The 17996-nt window shown below is 45.1% G+C and overlaps 1 protein-coding gene across 4 annotated transcripts in view; it reads left to right on the top strand.

Annotated features, from left to right (window-relative positions):
* HEMK1 (HemK methyltransferase family member 1) overlaps positions 1 to 16746 on the top strand; it is a 34634-nt gene extending 17888 nt beyond the window's left edge. For 3 of the 4 annotated variants that reach the window (XM_040591019.1, XM_040591020.1, XM_040591021.1), the window contains exons 5-11: positions 3233 to 3385; positions 5401 to 5465; positions 9459 to 9523; positions 10866 to 10971; positions 11967 to 12062; positions 13896 to 14009; positions 14357 to 16746. In XM_040591019.1, coding sequence (XP_040446953.1) covers positions 3233 to 3385; positions 5401 to 5465; positions 9459 to 9523; positions 10866 to 10971; positions 11967 to 12062; positions 13896 to 14009; positions 14357 to 14393 — 636 coding nt within the window. In that variant the 3' untranslated portion in view covers positions 14394 to 16746. The remainder of the gene's footprint in view (positions 1 to 3232; positions 3386 to 5400; positions 5466 to 9458; positions 9524 to 10865; positions 10972 to 11966; positions 12063 to 13895; positions 14010 to 14356) is intronic. The other variant, XM_040591022.1, reaches the window with a different exon arrangement.
* The last annotated feature ends 1250 nt before the right edge of the window (positions 16747 to 17996 follow it).

The raw sequence follows: 17996 nt of genomic DNA, 5'->3' as shown, positions 1-17996 counted from the left end.
TTCATAAAAGAATTTACTTTCATAATTATTGATTTTTATTTTTATTTTAGTGAGGTACTAATGTCTGGGAAAGGATGTAGTTTCTTTAGGTTGTCACATTATTTTTATGTCTTTTAATTTTGAACTATTATGGTAAATGTTTTATGAGAGAATTAGCCTTTGCCTCCATAAAAAGTATATGAAATAACCAAGAGTCAAGAAGCAGGATACAAAGCCAGTATCCTGCTTATAATATACATGTGGTAAAAACTGAAATCAGTCATATTTGAATACAAGCTTTCGCAAGCACTCTAAAAATACTTTCACTGTGGAATGTGTAAAGTAGAAGTTCCTTTAGAAACTCTAAGCTTGAAATTACTAATGATAAACTTTAAGGAAGTTAAGAAATGGTGACAGTAGTTCTGCTGTGTGGAAGTTACATTTGGACATCTGTAATCAGTAACTTGTGCTACTCTGTGATCAGCCCTGGAGACAGATGGTTCTGAGTTATTGTAGAGATTTCCTGGAAATATCTTTAACTGACCAGAAATGACTGGTATTTCAAAGAGTGATTTAGTGACTGAGCAGAATTTTTTGGGTGGCTCTTCCTCTGTGGTCTTGGACTCATCAGCACCTGCTTCCCCAAACCAGCTGCAGTTACAATCTGGCTGTCTCCACTGCAGAAGTGTTTTCAAACTGGTTCATCTGGAGCTGTTAGCTGAAAGGCAAAAGCTATTTTTGTACATAAGTGGGTAGATAAGGTGTGTGTTTTTCCCTGTTGCTATCTAAGTGCTGTTAGTCCTCTAATGGTTTCCCACAGTCCTGTTGGGAGCCTGTAAGAATGGTTTCCTCTGTAATTGTCTAGGAAAGGAATCCCAGAGCAGCAGCAAGGAATATGTGATTTTGAAGGCTGTTAGCAGAACTGCCTTATGAGTGCAGTGCCGATAACACATGGTAACCAGGGTATGGCATCACAGTGTGGCTCCTGACAGCCGGCGGAGGCTGCCTTGGGCATCAGTCACCGAACTCCACTTTGCAGAGAAGACACGTCTCTGAGAGAGGCCTCTCGGAATGGTGCCCTCCAGCCTGCGGGCTGCTGCTCCTTCCGTTTTGGGCATTTGGGTATGAGCACGCAGAGCTCATTGCTGAGGAGCGCTGGAGGCGGTGGAAGGCAGAGGGCACAGTCTGGAGGAGCACAGAGGCTGTTGTCCTTGCCTGGTGGGCAAAGGCACAGGCATCTCTGACTCGCTCCAGCTGCAACAGCAGAAGATTTGAGGAAAAAAACCAATGAAAACAGTTAAAGGTGCTTATTCCTAAGAAGCCCCTGAAGGTCCCAAAAGGCTGTGAAAAGGGGCCTGAAGAAAGCTGAGGAGCCAGTGGCTCCCAAAAGGCTGTTGTTGGCAGAGCCAGGCTACTGGAAAAGCAGCAAAGCCTAGCACTGCTGAGCTGAAAATGGCAAAGGCTCAGAAAAGCTGATCTGAAGTAGAAGTTATGTTACTATGAGAAATATGGAGAGTTTATACATTCAAATCAATCAAATATCTCCTTTTTACTTACGCTTTCAGGCTCTTCGAGCAGGAAGAATCAACAGGCAAAGGGTTCCGTTAAAATGGGGTGGTTCGAAGCTGCTCGATTTGCAAGGCGTGAACAATGTTGAAATATGCCTCTTTCTCTATCCCAGACTGTGAAGTAGTGCAAGCTTCACTTCTGTTCTCTAAGCAGTGGGGGTGTTCTTGCATGTAGGGGCACAGTTCTTTCTTGTGTTTAAAAACAGTTCATGTCTAGTGGGAAACCTCAGAAAATACTGTCTGACAAAACAGCTCATGTCCCATGTTCTCTGCCACCAGGGATGTTTCACTGAAGCTCATCTGTCCTAATGCTTCATTTTTACACCTGTTTGCATCCTCCATCCCTCCCTCCCTCCTTACTGCAGATGCAAATTGGCCAAGCATGAAGGACAAGCAACAGCAACAAATATCTTCATAAAAACTACGGCTTTGCACAAGGCACTTACTACACTGCACCCCAATGCAGGTGATGTATCCAAGGAAGGGCTTATGCCGTTGTGTACAAGCCTGCCCATTTTAGGCTCCTGGAAGAGGCCGTTGCTTACTAAAGAGAAGCTGACCTGCCTGCCAGGATGTGTTGCTTTTTAAGTATTCCTGCTTATGCCAAAAACCGTGCAAGATTCCTTGTAAACATAGAAGGCCAGTAATTTTCCTTTTGGTTTTTACCTGTTGGCAAAATAAAGCAAATTATTCTTTATAAATTTTGTTAAGCTTCCTGGATTTACAGGAGAGATCCAAGAGCAGACCTCTCAAGTGAAATAACGTAGCCATCATAGGAGCGCCTTGGGCAGGAAGGCCTTGTTTCTGTGCTGCTGTGCCATGAAAGTGCAAGGATTGCAAGGAGTTGGGAGCACCTGCTGAAGCTGCTGATGCACTCAAGGCGTTCATAAGTTTTCTCCAGTGAATAGCAAGAGAAGTTCATGCTGCAGTCTGAGGGAGGCTCATGTGTGCTTTCTGTTGTAGCTAGTCACTCATTTTCACAAACCTTCCAACTACCTCTCCTGCTATGTTGGATTTTACATGAAATTTCAAAGGGATTTAAAAAGGAGATTGGTGGGAAGGAGGAGGCAGCAATGGCAGATGCATATGCATCCAGGAGCATGGATGGAAATATTTTCCAAGTGCCTTTGTACCAACAAAATGTAGCAGGAGTCCAAAATATGAAATCCATGTAGGGACCTACTCATTTGGATCATTCAGTAATTCTTTGCCTTTGCTTTTCATCTGCAGGTTGGATTATTCGTTTAGATGCTGCTAGAAGCTGTACCCCTGTCTCCAGATTACATACCACACTGAGACAGTGTAGAAATCTTAAATTTTGAAGCTTACAAATTCTGAAAGCTGGAATTTTGGAGTAAATAAAATGGTGTTTCAGAAGATAATGTGCTCCAGCTGTTTGGTTATTGTTTTTCCCAACAGTGCTAGAAGATTTCAGAGGATCTGTGGGAAATTTTATCCTGAGGATTTGGTTAATAATCAAAAGCACTCTGTGGGGGAGATGAGACCGAACTGACTTCTAGTATGTCAGTTCCATTGCTGACATCTGTGTTTTAAAAATTAGCCACAAAAATAAATTTAATTGGGCTACAGAGTGAAGAAATTTGAACTCCAGTCCTCAGACTGCAAAGGTGTGAGTAAAAATGACTCCATTAGAATTTTTTTTTAATTGGTTGTTTTTTTGTTAGGATCTTGTCTCTTTAGTTGTGGAGGAAGAATCTCGGAAATGTGAGAAGAATTCAGGTCTCTGCTTCCAAGTTCCTGTCTCTCATCCTGTGATACTGGAGATTGGCTGTGGCTCTGGGGCAATTGCTCTGAGTCTGTTGTGCAAACTGCCACAGGTGAGCTTTTGTCAGTGCTCATGGTACCATAGATGCCTGTGTTACTGGACAATGCCGCTCTACTAGTCTTCATTGAGACTTCACAAACAAACTTCTTTGCTTTTATGGTACTTAAGCAGCTGAGGTTTCTGACAGTCAGGCTCTGTTAGTTCATGCTAGGTAGAAGAGAGAAATTTAGGGATTGCTCTTCCCAGCTGTCTGCAGGAGTAGTGGAGATATAGTCAGGATGAGAGAAGCAAATGTGTTTGTTCTTCAGCTGTCACAGCTCACTATTAATCACCTTAGCTTGAAGCACTGATGGGTGTTCATTTAACCCAGTATCCTGGGCTGTGGGACAAGAGGGGCTGAGGCATGGGCACACACTCTATTAATTGAATTTATGGGGCGGTCATCTCTAAAAATCACTTTGTTGTGAATCAAAAGATCTTGTCTCTAGGAGACTGAAGACTAAATGAATACAGGGGGAAGCGATTACCACAAAAGTGTCAGTACTTGGGATCAGTATGACAAGAATATGTCATAACTGCCAAACAACATTTTTGGTCTTTTGTTCACTAATAACAACCCATACGTCTTCAACAGAGTGAAATGAGCATGAAGGGGACTGAGATCTGGGTGGCCAAAGCCCTTCTTGCCCCTGATTATTGTGGCATGTAACATGCTTACTGAGATACTGTTGGTAAACAGAAAGAGAAATGAATGCAAGATCTCATCACACGTGATTAAGGGAAAAATATTCCCCTTTCCTCAGAACAGCAGACCAGCCAGTTCCTTCTTGTGAATGAGAATTGCTGTGGCCAGCCCCTCCTCTTGTAGAAGTATAAGACTTCATGTGTGTTAGAGGTCGATGTCTGTGTTCCTCTGCCCAGTGACCTGATAAGGTTAATACTTCAGCTTTGAGACTTTATAATTACTCTGATTTCCTGAGCTGTACTTTATGCTCTTTTCCTTGCCTCTTAAGTTAAAGAGCTGTGTCAGTCTGTCCCTGTAACTGATGACAGTCCTTTCCCAGCTGGCTAATGCAAACTGCTGTGCCCAGACAAACAGGGAACCTTGACTGATCAGCGTTAGTGGTAGCCGTGCTGACAGCACAGTGAAGGTCACACTCTGTGTGATCTCTTCAGTTTTTGAGGCAGAATTTGGCACTAGGGTACTGAGAAAACAACAGCAACTTTTCACTTATGGACTGGGCTGTGTCCTTCACTTTCAGGGTCAGCTTTATGTGTGTGTGCGCTAGTCTCAGGCTGTGAAATCAGTCCCCCTGGGAATGATGGCCAATCACACCATTATCTCCAAATCCAAAGTAGTTTAAGCATGCTTTCTCTATGTAAAAACTTACCAACATCTGTGTTTAAAAAATATTAAGCAAAGCAAAACCAGGTCAAGCCTTTGCCTGCACTTTTCCCAAGGTGGAGTGGAAGGTCAAACAAATCTATAACTATGTAGTCCTGGCTGTTATGCTGGAGGACTCTCAAATACTTGACACACAGTCAAATACATGCAGTTAGTACGTGCAGTGAATGTGGTGTAAAGACTGCAGTGGAGTAACTAGGCAAAAGGTGTCTGCATAACAGATGGGAAATGCCAGAACCTCTGTCCAAATGGTTGTTTTAATTCTGGAAGGGATTCTGTCCACATTAGAGAGGAGAAGCCTGTGACATCATCTTCTTTCAACCTGTGACTTCCCCATACTAGTCAGAGTGTTGAGTCTCACACTCAGCGTGACTCCCATTGTTGTCAGCTGAGTTGGTTTGGTCAGAAGCCTGTCTATTTTGGTAGGCTGATGGCAATGCTGTGGAGTGCCTTCTGTCACGTTAGCAGCCTTATTAGAAGTGACTCGTGATCCCATCAATGCCCCTGAGATGCACTCTTTGTGAGCTGTTCCTATTAGGAGCCAAGAGTGAACAGTCAATTGTAATTTTTATCTTGCATGTCTTTTTTGGCAGAACATGTCTGTATAGGAACCTTGATGCTGTAATACTTCTTTGGTGGTGTTTTGGTTTTTTTTGTCCCAGAGCCAGGTGATAGCCGTGGATAAAGAGGAGGCTGCTGTGGATCTCACTAAGGAGAATGCACATAGGTATGAGCCCACATGTTACCCATTTTTTGTAAATTGTTGTTTGAAAAAGACCAAGAGTCCTCAATATTTGGACATGTGATCATGTTTATCACCACTGGAAACCAGAGAATGTTCAGTTGGTTGACCACCTGAAGTGTGTAAGAATTCAGAAGGGAAAAAAATGCTTATGTTTACCAGAGTGTTTTTTTCTTTGACTTGTGAATGTGCTTTTCGAAAGCAGCAGCCTAAATAAAGCAATAGTACTTACATGCTGTCTGTCTTCGAAGGGTTTTCAAAGTGTTTCATAGTAACTGCTCTTATCCCTTTCTGCAAACTTGGGAAAATCAAAGCATCAGGTAGTAAGAATGTATATGTCACTTTAGCAGGTTAAGGACGAGTATAGCCTGAACCTTTCTCTCTCTGGCTCCTTACATCATTATTGCCGTGCTTGTTTCTGTCGTTGGTCCTCTAGACATAAGCTTGCACACTCAAATAGCACTTTTACTCTATGTGCTAGTGTGGCAGTCTTGGGTTTGGTGAGAATGGTGCTGCTGGGTCCTGTGCTGTTGGGACGTGGCTGGGCTGTGGCTGGACGTGCAGAGCTGCTGAATCAAACTTCTTGTGCCTGAAGTCAGGACAGATCTGTATCGGGTTGACCTTGTCCTTCCCAGTGGCTCCGCATCCTCAGCTGGTTCTTCTTAACTCAGGTTGTTCTGGACTGTGACAACATAGTCAGCCCCAGACGGAGAATCGCAGTATGCTCTTGAGCCCAGAACCCCAGTCTCCGTAGGCATTGTAAAAGGTACAGAGCTCTAGTGTGTATTCGTATCCTCAGTAACTGCTGGGCCCTAGGCATTAATTAGGGCAGTCTCAGAAAGGGTTCCTGTTGGCTGCTCTTACAGTCTAGTACAGTTGTGAGTCTTAAATAGTGCTCATTAACTGACTGTAGTGGTTTAACCCCAGCTGGCAACTAAGTACTATGCAGCTCCCCCTGCTCTCCCCCAGGGATGGGGAGGGGAATCGGGGGGAAAAAAAGGTAAAACCTGTGGATTGAGATAAGGACAGTTATATAATTTAAATTATTATAATCTAATAATAATAATAATTGTAATGCAAAAGGAGACAAAAAGAGAGAGAAACAAAATTCAAGAAAGACAAGTGATGCACCATATAGTTGCTCACCATCTGCTGACCGATGCCCAGCCAGTCCCCAAGCAGCAGTTGGTCCCTCCCAGCCAGCTCCCCCCCCGTTTATATACCGAGCACGACGCTCGCTCTGTGGTGTGGAACATCCCTTTGGCTAGCTCGGGTCAGCTGTCCTGGCTCTGCTCCCTCCCAGCTTCTTGTGCACCTCCTCATCGGCAGAGCAGGGCAAACTGGAAAGTCCTTGACTTAGAGTAAGCACTACGCAGCAACAACTAAAACATCAGTGTGTTATCAACATTGTTATCGTACTAAATCCAAACCCACAGCATTGTACCAGCTACTAGCAAGAAAATTTTCTCCATCCCAGCCAAAACCAGGACACTGGCATTTCTGTCTGCAGGGCCCACATGCCCTTTCTTCCCAAGCTGCTGCCAGCATTGGGGCTACAGAGACAGGCTACTTCTGTTTCTGGCTGCGCTGAGCTGCATCTCTTCACTTCTTGCAACTCAGTCCCAGCTGTTATGTGAGTCAGAAGTGATGTGTAGGAAAAAAGCTTTTCCTAAACTTGTCACCTATTACCCTTTGCCTCCTAGTCCCATTACAGGGAATGGGGAGCAGAGATTTTCTTCTGGTGTGTCAGTGTGAAACCAAGTTATGCTACAATTTTGCATAGATAGAATAAAAGCTGGCTAGATCTTTGCCTCCTTGGTAGATTGTTGCTCTGGCATCTGGGAAGAATCATCTTGCTTATTAACGTTGCTTGTTGGCTCAAGAGTGGATGAGGGAGTGTAAATGCCATGCCAGAGAACCTCATATTTCTCCATGGATATTTTCATTGTGTCCTTGTGATCTTGCCTATGGCATGATGCCCTGTAGCTCTTGGGAGAGAAGCCAGTAGGATACGCTGTGTTACTGCTTGACTGAAGCCAGCTTCATTTCTGCTTTCTTTTTCAGAGCTCCCTTAGTACAGCTGTGTTCTCTAGATGCTTAGGTGAGTCTTGCTCTCCCTAAATCAATCCCAGTGCCAGATGGCCCATCTGGACACACTGCAGACAGATGCAGGAATCCCTCCCTTTCTTGATGCCTGTGTATGCTGACAGAGCAGTACCACAGGCCCTCAGCAAAGTCAAGTGGGACTTGGATATAAGGCCTTCGTTGCAGCATGCTCTATGAACCTCGTTGCATAGCCCTGAGGTGTTATACTGAAAAGCTGGGAGGAAAACTGCCACTGTGGTGGGAGGAGAGAATATGCTGGGAAGAGTTGGGCAGTTTGTTTTCTCTGGACACTGACTGCACTGAAGACAGGAGTTGGGGGACAGTACAGACTCTGCCACAACATGTTGTTGCTGGTCTGGGAATGGCATCTCCTCTGGGAGGCTTGGAGGCTTTCTCCAACAGCAGGTCTTGGCCAGCCTTGTCTTTCTGACTTTGCAGGGTGCTTCCTCTGACATTACTCAAATGTCTTCACAAAATTAGTGAGAAAAGAGATCTATTTTGATGGGTGAACCATATAGCTGAGGAATTAGAGGTTCTGTTCCTTCCTTGCTGTTTCATACTGTCTTTTTCTGTACATTCTGTAGTATCAGGCTGCCACCAAGCACCAGTGCTGCTTTCAGACTAGTCTCTTTCCTGTTTCAGGAGCATCAAGGGAACTTTGCTTAGGACTCCTAAGATTCAAGGGGATTACTGTCTCAGTTTCCCCTGGCAGGGAGCATATTCTGTAGCAAGCTGGGAGCTAGGGATGGATCATGCCAGGTTGTGACAGACTGGAGCACCATAAGCACCATGCAGTGGTGGTCTGGCAGTCTCAAGGCTGTTATACCTTGGATTAGTGTAGTGAGTCAGAGAGATCAGAATCTTGCTGAGGTTTCTCCCTAAAAAATACTGAGGCCTTTATAGACCCGTTTCTTAAAAACAGCAAGCCAGCACGCTTACTTGCTCACTTGTCACAGGTAAAGGAGAGATGTTTGTGTCTTCAGGTGCCTTCAGGGGTTCTGCTGGTGTGAGCAACCTGGGGATGTCTGGCTGCAGGTGAAAGATGCTGACTGTAACGTGTGTTTCCCAATTAATGTTCACAGAGATGTCAGGGGCAAGAAAGATTGTGAGTTAGAAACTAATATTTGAGAGATCCTAGTGTGTATTTTAAATACATTATACTGTAGAGTCTGTGCATGAGCTGTCCTTTAAAATTAGTCCTTTTTCTTATCTCTGTGTCTGGCACAGGGGTTCTGCTGCACTGCACATGCTGACATCCCTGTTGCGTGCAGTAACGTCTCATCACCTTAACAATGGCATGTGATATGAGCCTAGAAAATACACTTAGATGCCAGAACACTCTTAAGATCTAGATTATCAAGGAGGCTGGAGAAAGAATGTGGCAAATACGTGAGCACGTTGTCTCTACTTAAAATAGCAGCCTTACATATTTGAAGCAGGTGATTTTGTTGGGGGGTGGGCGTTTTTTTTGATGTTTGGTTGATGGTTTGGTTTTTTTTTCACCAGAGATGGTGAGTTCACCTGGGGGAGGCTCTGGAGATGTAGTTAATATGCAGCAGGGTCATGGAATACTGCTGTATGTGTGGCAAGGGGTGATACATACACGTTTTGGGTGCACAGGAGCATCACCCTGGAATCACCATGGGTGTACAGTGTGCTCTTTGCTTTGAATTTGTTCCTTGGGCAAAAAGCAGATCCTAACTTCCCTTATGGCTCAAGAGGAATCCAGCAGCAGTCAGTGGGGTAGAACATATGTGTATCAGATAAGAGATGTGATATTTAATGATGTGTTTATACAATGTGCTGTTCATGCATCCACACAAACATGCCTCTTATTCTTTTCTTTCTGTTCTTGCATCTGGAATTTTACAGGCTGCAGCTTCAGGAGAGGATCCACATCTTCCACCATGATGTTTCATACAGTAACTCTTTTCACTGTTGTAGTTCCCTTTGTCTTTCTCCCTTTTTACTTTGAATGAGGGGAAGCAGGCTTGAGAGACAGCCAAGGGACCCCTTTGGGCTGCAGGCATCAGGAGGGTGTTGAAGTTAATACATAAAAAGGTCAGGAAGAAGTGATCCAGTGAAGCTTTTCCCTTCAGAGGTTTCCGGGCCAAATGATCAGCTGAGATAAGTCCCTTATTACATCAGAAAGTGAACTGTTCCTGGTTTTAGGTGTCCAAAAGCTGTGTCTGAGCTGGTAGTCCAGATGCTCTCTACTGTTAATAGGGAGAGGCAAACATACAGCGTGTAACTCATTCCATGCTGATGTGGATGCTTTAGATAAACGTGTATGTGCCTGCCTCTCCATTGATTTTAGAGGGAGCCCAGATACTGAGCTTGGATTAAATGCCCAGCCTTATTCACCTGAAATTAGGTGAGCTGAACCAGGAGGCAAGAACACCTGTCTTTTGCAGACTTGGCTGAAACCAGTTAAAACTGCCATTTGGTGAGGCATACCCAGTTTGGTAGGTGCGTGCTCAGCTGTTTCTTAGCCGGGAGCTGTGGAGCCATGAGCACTCATTAGTGCACCTTTCTGACACTATCGTTTTTGACACTGTACTACCTCTTAGGGGTATGTCTGCACAGTTTTCTGTCTGCAGATCCAAGTTTGTGCTGCCCATACTCCAAACAGCAGTAAGCCAGCCAGCTCCAGTCCAAAAGCCACGTAGCTGTGTTGGCATTGCACTTGCATGGCTAAGCCCCGTGCTAAGGAGGTGGCCTGAGGACAGTGCCACACTCACGTGGTTACATGGTGTCTGATTCAGGGCTGGTATGTGTCAGTCCAGACAGTAGCATGAGCATAGCGAGCTGAACCTTGTCTGCAGGAGAGCAAACTGTTAGGTGGTTGATGCTGCTGAAAGGGCCTGGCTGTTTTGCTCGTTGGAGGTCCTTTTTCAGCTCTGATAAGAGGAAGGATATGCACCCTGACAGCTAGTCTGAGCTTCCCACTTAGGTCTTTGTGGGCTCTCTTGTTCAGGTTGTTGCTTTAGGTGCAGATGGTCACAGAGCTCCAGAGCATCAAGGTTCTGTGCTTTGTAACATGTTCTGCTACTTCACCTGTTCTAAGCTTTGTATCACTTTTGCATTCAGGGTGGGAGAGTGAGTAGGCCAGGCTATCCCAAAAAGAAATAGGATAAAATGTTATTAGACAGAAGCAGAGCCAAACACCTGTGGGCATGTGTCTGGGGACATAGTTTCCTGGATAGGATTTTGACACTGAGCTTATAGGGAAGATTGCTGTGGTTGTGAGACCTGGTTGTGTTTCTTTTTCTTGTCTAGGTTCTGCTGAGCAGCTGCTACTCTGGGGCCCCATAGACTTCATAGTCAGTAACCCTCCATATGTCTTCCATGAAGACATGGCTTCCTTGGACACAGAAGTCCTCCGGTAATCAGACAAATAGATTTTTCGTCTCCTGTTCCTTGAAGCAAGGTTTTCTGTCTGCTTCCTTATACTTCACACAATTGCTCACAAAACATGCAAACCTAGTATACCTGTACATCGTGTAAGTGTGTTTATATTGTATATAATAATACCGTGTTACTTTGATACTGCTTACAGGTCTGAAACAATAGCAAAGTATTTTAAGTATTTATAAAAATGGAAAAAGCACATACTGTGAAATTAACAAGTTCCCAATCCAAAACTGTTTCAGAATGTTTTTCCTGTTAGTTCTTCCCACCTCCCCTTAATAATTGGTGTGAGTTTATGAAAGAAAGTACAAGCAATCTGAGCAGCTTTTTATGATGAAAAAAACCACTTGTGTGGAAATGCTGTGACCCATTCTCATCCCAATACTTGTCTTAAGCAAACAAACCCACACAAACATGAATAAGCGCTTTTGGGATGTGGAATTACTCTGTGTATGCTGGTTCTTCCTCAGAATTGATTGTCACGCGTGTCAGGACAAAGTCTTGTGCCTACCTCTGTACAAGGTGTGCACCAGAGCAGATTGTGGAAGCTGAGCTTTCTATATCCTAATTCACTCTGCTAGGTTAGAAGGCAGTCCAACCCGGTGCTTGGCACGCTTGAAATAAAGCAAGTGATCCCTTGCTGTACAACCCACTCTCTCCCTGTCCAGCTGGCACAGAGAGAACAGATCCACGTGTTGGAACTGCATGACCTTGGCTGCAGTTGGCTCATAATTTTCAGGAAGAGTTCAGGTGATGTTTTCTGCTTGTGCTCAACATGGAGTTTCTCAGCCTAGCGGTACTGCCTGTATTTTACATAAAAGCTCTAAGTGCAGTCACCTGCTACAGGAGTACTGGAGCTGAGGTGTGTTAGGTGCACCTTTCTCCATGGGGAATGGGAGAGTGCATCCTCAAGGGGATGGTTCATGCCACATGAGTTGTTGTTAATGTCTTCTTATTCCCACACTCCAGCTATGAAGATCTTGATGCACTGGATGGGGGAGATGATGGGATGAGAGTCATCAAAACAATTTTGGCTCTGGCTTCTTCTCTTCTGAAGGATTCTGGGTAAGCACTGTTCTTTGTTTGATTTTCATGTCTTTCATCCATTCACTTCTGTAACTTCTGGGTTTTTTTCATACAGGAAGGTACAGAGGGAAAATCGTTGCAAAAATTCTACACACCCCCCCCCCCCCGTTCTAATAACAGCAGTGTAAAAAATGTCATGTTTATAAGCAAAATTAGCTTGCAATTGGTTGATAAAGGGATACAAGCCTTCCTTAACCAATGATGTTGTTTGGTAGTTGTTAATGAGGAGAGAATCTTTAAAGGTCAAAGAAGCAATAGAAACAACATGAAAGAAGCAGCAGAGAAAGGGGGGGGGGGGGCGGGGAGGAAGGATTCTACGCAGAATAACTGATCGGAGGAGAAGCAATATAAACCTCTGTGAGAATGGATGTAGAGTCTGCTTCTCTCCAACCCTTTAATTAGGGGAAACTTACTGAGCCAGGATACAGTGCTGAATGTTCCAGGAGAAAGAAGTTCAGCAGGAGATAGTTTCTTAAATGTTAAATTTCTCTATGGTTAACATTCAAGGCTGATTATTCCTATTCTCTGTCATATGGGATCCATTTTGTGCTTAAAGATCAACATGCTGATACCCAGAAGTCTGTTGTGCCAGGGCATTCACATATCCTATTGAAAATTCCTGACATTTTACCAGCATAAGAGAGGTCATTGGAAATCTGCTGTTTTGAGAAGAGGAACAGGAGTATTGAGAGAGAGTGCATGCAGAAGAATTCATTCCTCATGCTTTGCATGACCACAAGAGCAGAAGATGCTCCTCAGAACTTCCCAGCAACAGAGATTGGTCCAATAGGGTTGTTTGTTGGGATTATTCCCCACCCCCCAACCCCCGCCTTTTGTTTTTGCTTGTTTTATAAGGTGGAGCCCCCACTGAGGAGTGGAAGTTTTTTAAGGTCAGGAATGAGATCCACATCCAACTTGTAGTTAGTTTGGTGAATTTATAGGGAGTATTCAATGTGGGTTGTTTTAGGAATTCTCAGGAGAGCGTATGATTGGGGCTTGGCCTCTGTTCTTTGCTTGTTAAATTTGTGTCTTGCTGCGCTGTCACGGGCTGTAACCAGTTCCATCGTCTCCATGTGCCTGTAAGCTAGGGTGGTTCTGCCTCATTGCAGGAGTGGAGACTCAGAAAGGGGCCAGTGTCATCAAGCCTGGCTGCAGCAGAGACAGAAATAGCCCTGCAGTGTCCCGCCCTAGTCCTGGTGTGCTAACTGAGGTGGTCTGATAAGTTCCCTTATCTCTGCTGTACTCTTCTCTGTACAGGCCTCTGTGGAGGTCTGAATGCTGGTGATGGTTTTGTAACTGATTTATGGAGACATTTACTGTGGGAAAAAGTGTATGCTACCTTGTACTTTATGACTCTTGCTACTGGGACTTGTATAAGTCACCCTACTTATACAAAGAGGAACTTGATGCTACCAGTCCAGTGCTCACTGTTAATGCATTTGCATTATAAAACTTCATTCTAGCTTTAAATCTTTGGGGGCTTCGGAAGGCCAGCTGGTGGTATCACTTGCATGGTTCAAAAGTGGTCCTTACATCTTGATACAAAGGTTTAACTGCTCATGCAGAGAAGTATCATGAGAATTCCCCCCAAGATCAACGCTTTCTCCCCTTGAAGGAGGCAGTTGGGATCTGCATCTTAAATGCACAGCTATGATCTCTTTTAGGATTAATGGATTGCAGTGTGTTTGCTGACCTTCTCGTTTCCTGCGCTGCTGATAGGAGCCATCCAGAAAGACCAACCTTAATTTTTATCAGTTTAGTAACCTGAATGTGTGCATCTCCCCACTTTCTACTCCCAATGTGTCCTTTCAGGAGTGTGTTTCTGGAAGTTGATCCCAGACACCCAGATATGGTGGACAGCTGGCTACAGGCACACCCCAACTTACTGCTCGTCCTCCGTGCCATTCACAAGGACTTCTGTGGCAAGTAAGTCCTTTTTTACCTTCAGATTTTTACTTCAGGTGTAGGTCTGTGTCCTTTGTAGATTACGTTCCTGCACCTTGATGTAGTGAATGAACTCAGCCAGAGAAAGTCCACAGCTGAAGCCAATTTTAAAAAAACAGGGGCTTCTTTCAAATATCTCAACCTTATATCCTGAGATAGCCTGGCAAGTGTTTCTGAGTCAGAAATTCTGATGCAGGTAAGCATTTCTGATGGGGTGACTAGCTCTGGTGAGATTAGTGCCACTGGAAAATTGCTGCTTTTATGGGATGTAGGTAGAGGCATGCTCTCCCTAGCAAGACTTAAAGCTCTGTTTATTCTTTTTTCCACAGGCATAGGTTTCTGCACATCCAAAAACAAAGCAGATGACAACTGTACCAGAAATAACTCTTCTTTCAGTATGCTTTTTGATTGTGAGCCCTGCTGAACAGCTTGTTGAAAACTCTGCATGGCAAAAGGAATCTCCACTTCATTCCCAAGTGCACTGAATTCTCCAGGCAGTGGCAGATCCCCTTGTTTCCCCGATACAGACTTCACCCAGAAATGCAGAAGTTCAACAGAGCATGCAGAAGTGTTTCACGTTCCTCAGGGAACTGTATGCAACTTTTTAGTGTGCTCTGCTAAAGTGACTCAATAATCCCGGGACCCAATATGAAGAGTTCATAGCTCCAGATATTTCATTAAAAATACAGCTTGTCAACATGTTAGATCACTGCTTTGACCTAGAAAGAATTTCACCTCTTTTATTTGCCTTGAGATACGTTTACATAGAATGTGACCAGATTGGATGATAAGTCCAAACTCTGGCTTATATTGGCTTTGCAGGTGAGACATGACTAATCTGCACATTTCAAATTCAGTTCTGTTGCAGGATCCTGATGCTCTGGAGTAGATCTCCAACAGCAAGGCAGCTTTTGTTTCCCAGTCCTGCTGAGTGACGTATCATTGAAGGATCAGTGCACATGTTACACCATCTGAATCTCCAGCACCTGACACTTGGTGGATGCTGCCAGAAACAATCAAAACATTGTAATAGAGTGCTTCAGATCGGTGTCCTTACAAGAACTGCTGTGCAATTACATTTCCAAACATGCTAGCAGACCTGAATACATCTGGCACCCACAGATTGCTTCTGATAGTAATAGAAATGCCTAACTTCCATGTAAGGCATTTAAATGCAAGACTTTACAAAGAAGGCCAGAATTGCTACTCCAGTTTTGCAGATGAAAAACAGGAGGTGAAATTACTTGTACAAAATTTGACAACAAGCTAAGTTTGGAGTAGGACCCGGTCTCTTGACAGCTGTGGGAATAGTTGAGGTCTGTTGCTTTGGGAAGGATGACTCAGAGTAGGGCTGCCTGAAACAACACTGAGAGAAGTCCCTGAAATGGACAGTCAACATCACAGCATGATAAATAATGGCAGGATTGAATTCAAGCTGCTGCTTGTTGTTACTGCTGTTGTTGTACGTTCCCTTCCTGACCATAGATAGCCGGGGAAGGGAAGGAAAGCAAGCAAATGAAAGAATCGGGTCTACCAGTCTGAATGGAAGCAGTTGCTGGGCCAATGGAGGTGAGCACTCAGTAGGGGTGGAAGTGTCCAGACAGTGACCTTCGCAGCCCCTGTGCGCCAGGGAGGTGCTGCCAGGTGCTCTCTCCAGGCTGAACTGGCAGTGCATAGCCAGAAAAGTAGGTAGGAGATGCATCAGCAAACTGCATGTGTTTGGAAGGCTGCAGCAGATCCAGAGGGCTTTACATGAGCGCTAAGAGATCTAGTCCCTTTCTTCTCTACCTCTCCCACACTCACACTCTCCACTCTTTCATTCGCTCTGTAACTCTTGAACATTGACCCTGCTTTTGTGTAGATCCCTGAGTGCTCTCTGGTGTACCAGTGCTCGGGTCCCTGGTTGGATCCTCTCCCCACCCTCTGGGCTTTTACAGCTGCACTCACAGATGGGCCTTTCTACCCCATCGTACCACTCACACTGCATTTATCCTCCCCACCGCTCTGCATGGTCCAGTAGTTTGCTGTGCCCTGTACACTATCTACTTGAAGCTATGAGCCTTCTCTGGACTGCAGTACCTGCCCTGATTAAACACAGTAGAGGAAATCCAGGGAAGAGAGAATGAAAAAAGTTGATTTGAAGTACACTTGATCGTAGATTTGGAAATAAAGTTCCAGCACAGCTGATTTCTGGCAGGTTTGCCTGCTAGAGCTATGAGTACAATTTGCAGTGAAAGAGATGTTACTTTGTTTGGTTGTTGGTTGGTTGGTTGTTCAGTTATTTTTAAATAGTAGTTTAGGGTCTTTTTTTTAAGTTCAGTTTGTCAGACTGTTTAAAAATTAAATTTAGAGAAATGAGTTCACAGTTCATCGGGTGTTGGCAGTGTTTATGTATGAAAAAGAGCAACAAGTACAGCTTGCTTCTGCAGGGTATTCTAAAAGCTGGATAGTTTACTGGCTTATGAGAGTGTTAAGTGGCATCGTACTGCGTTCTTCAAGGGGTAGCCTGATTCCCTGCAGCAGGCTAGAGTTAGATGGACTTCTGAGAGTGCGGGTGGCTGGGTTGCAGAAAGCAGTGTGCCTTTTCTTGGAAGCATCAATCAATCACTTGTCTGAGCAGGACACTTTCTCTGTGAACAGATTCTTGGTCTGATCCAATAGGACAAGTGTTAAATTCCTATGTTTATAGCTAAAGCAATAATAAAAATGCTTGCATTTCTGTGGGTTTGCATTGCGTAGTGGTTGTATGTCTCAGAAAATCACATGGTGCTGCTGACCTTCTCATAAAGACAAGAATGGAGAAAAGTTGTTCTTCCTCCCAAGAGGCTGCATTTATTTGTCAGACTCGCATCTGAGGGAATGTGCTGGTGTAGTACAATGTGTTCTTCAGTGCTTTATTCATATTGGCACAGGCTCCTTTTGGTACAGAAGCATTGCAGAGGTTTTTTGGAGATGCTGGTTTCAAGGAACCACAGGCACTCCCGGCGCCCTTGCTGAAGCAGTGGACTATGTCTGTGTTGTCCATGCTGCCTGCGAGCGGGAGGCTCAGCTGGCGCCAGCCATCCCCTGTGCCCCCAGCCCGCAGATGCATAGCTGCTCCCTGAAGCCACAGAAGGCTGATGCTTCAGTGGGCATTGTACATAATGCAGTATCTGACATACATTTGATGTTGTGGGAACTTACTGGGTCATTGGAACCATATGAAAACGGTGATCTGTTTCCTGAAGTGATGCTTTCGGAGAGGGGCTTTGTTTTCCTCCCGGACCCTGAAGAGTGTGGTTGTGTGTGTGCTCACGTCTGTGTGCCGGCCTCCCCCGTGGAGCTGGGGACAGCTTGGCCCTTGGCAGAGCCCTGCAGATGGTGCTGTGGTCCCAGCTTAGCTGCCTCTGTGCTGGCCAACCGTCCTGCCACAGCCTCGCCCGGCGGGGGGGGGGGGGGGGGGGCTGGCGAGGTGCAGCCCCCGGGGGGGAGCTCGCCTCGACCGAGGGCTTCAGTGGGCGCAGCCGCAGCGTGGGGCTTTAACCCTTGTTGCTGTGGCAGTAAAACAGGGCCTCTGCTTGGGGCGCGTGGAGGGAGGCTGGAAAGGGACCTCCCAGCTTGTGATACAGACTGGGCTTGTACCTCGTGCTGGTAATGGGAGGCCTGAAGCCCCCCCTAGGGCTGCATTAATCCATGGCTTTGGACAATCTCCAGTGTGCTGGAGGACAGAGGTGGAGTATTCTTGTTCTGGTGCTATTTCCATGTAAGCACCCTGAAGTGCGAGTACCACCTGTGTTTTCAGTTTTCCACCCAAGATGGGGGGTGAAAGGGACTTCTCAGGGACCTTGGAGAGTCAAAGAAACATGTTTATCCTCACAGCGCTCTTAGCCGAGCCTGTGGCCTTGTAGGGGTGAGACCTCTTTCCAGGTGAGGAACTGACAGACATGGAGTGGGTCCACTAGGGGTGACCCAGGAAATCTCTGGGGACCC

Source organism: Falco naumanni, chromosome 4, assembly GCF_017639655.2.
Source record: "Falco naumanni isolate bFalNau1 chromosome 4, bFalNau1.pat, whole genome shotgun sequence".
NCBI lineage: Eukaryota > Metazoa > Chordata > Aves > Falconiformes > Falconidae > Falco > Falco naumanni.
This window is presented reverse-complemented; position numbering and strand designations above follow the sequence as displayed.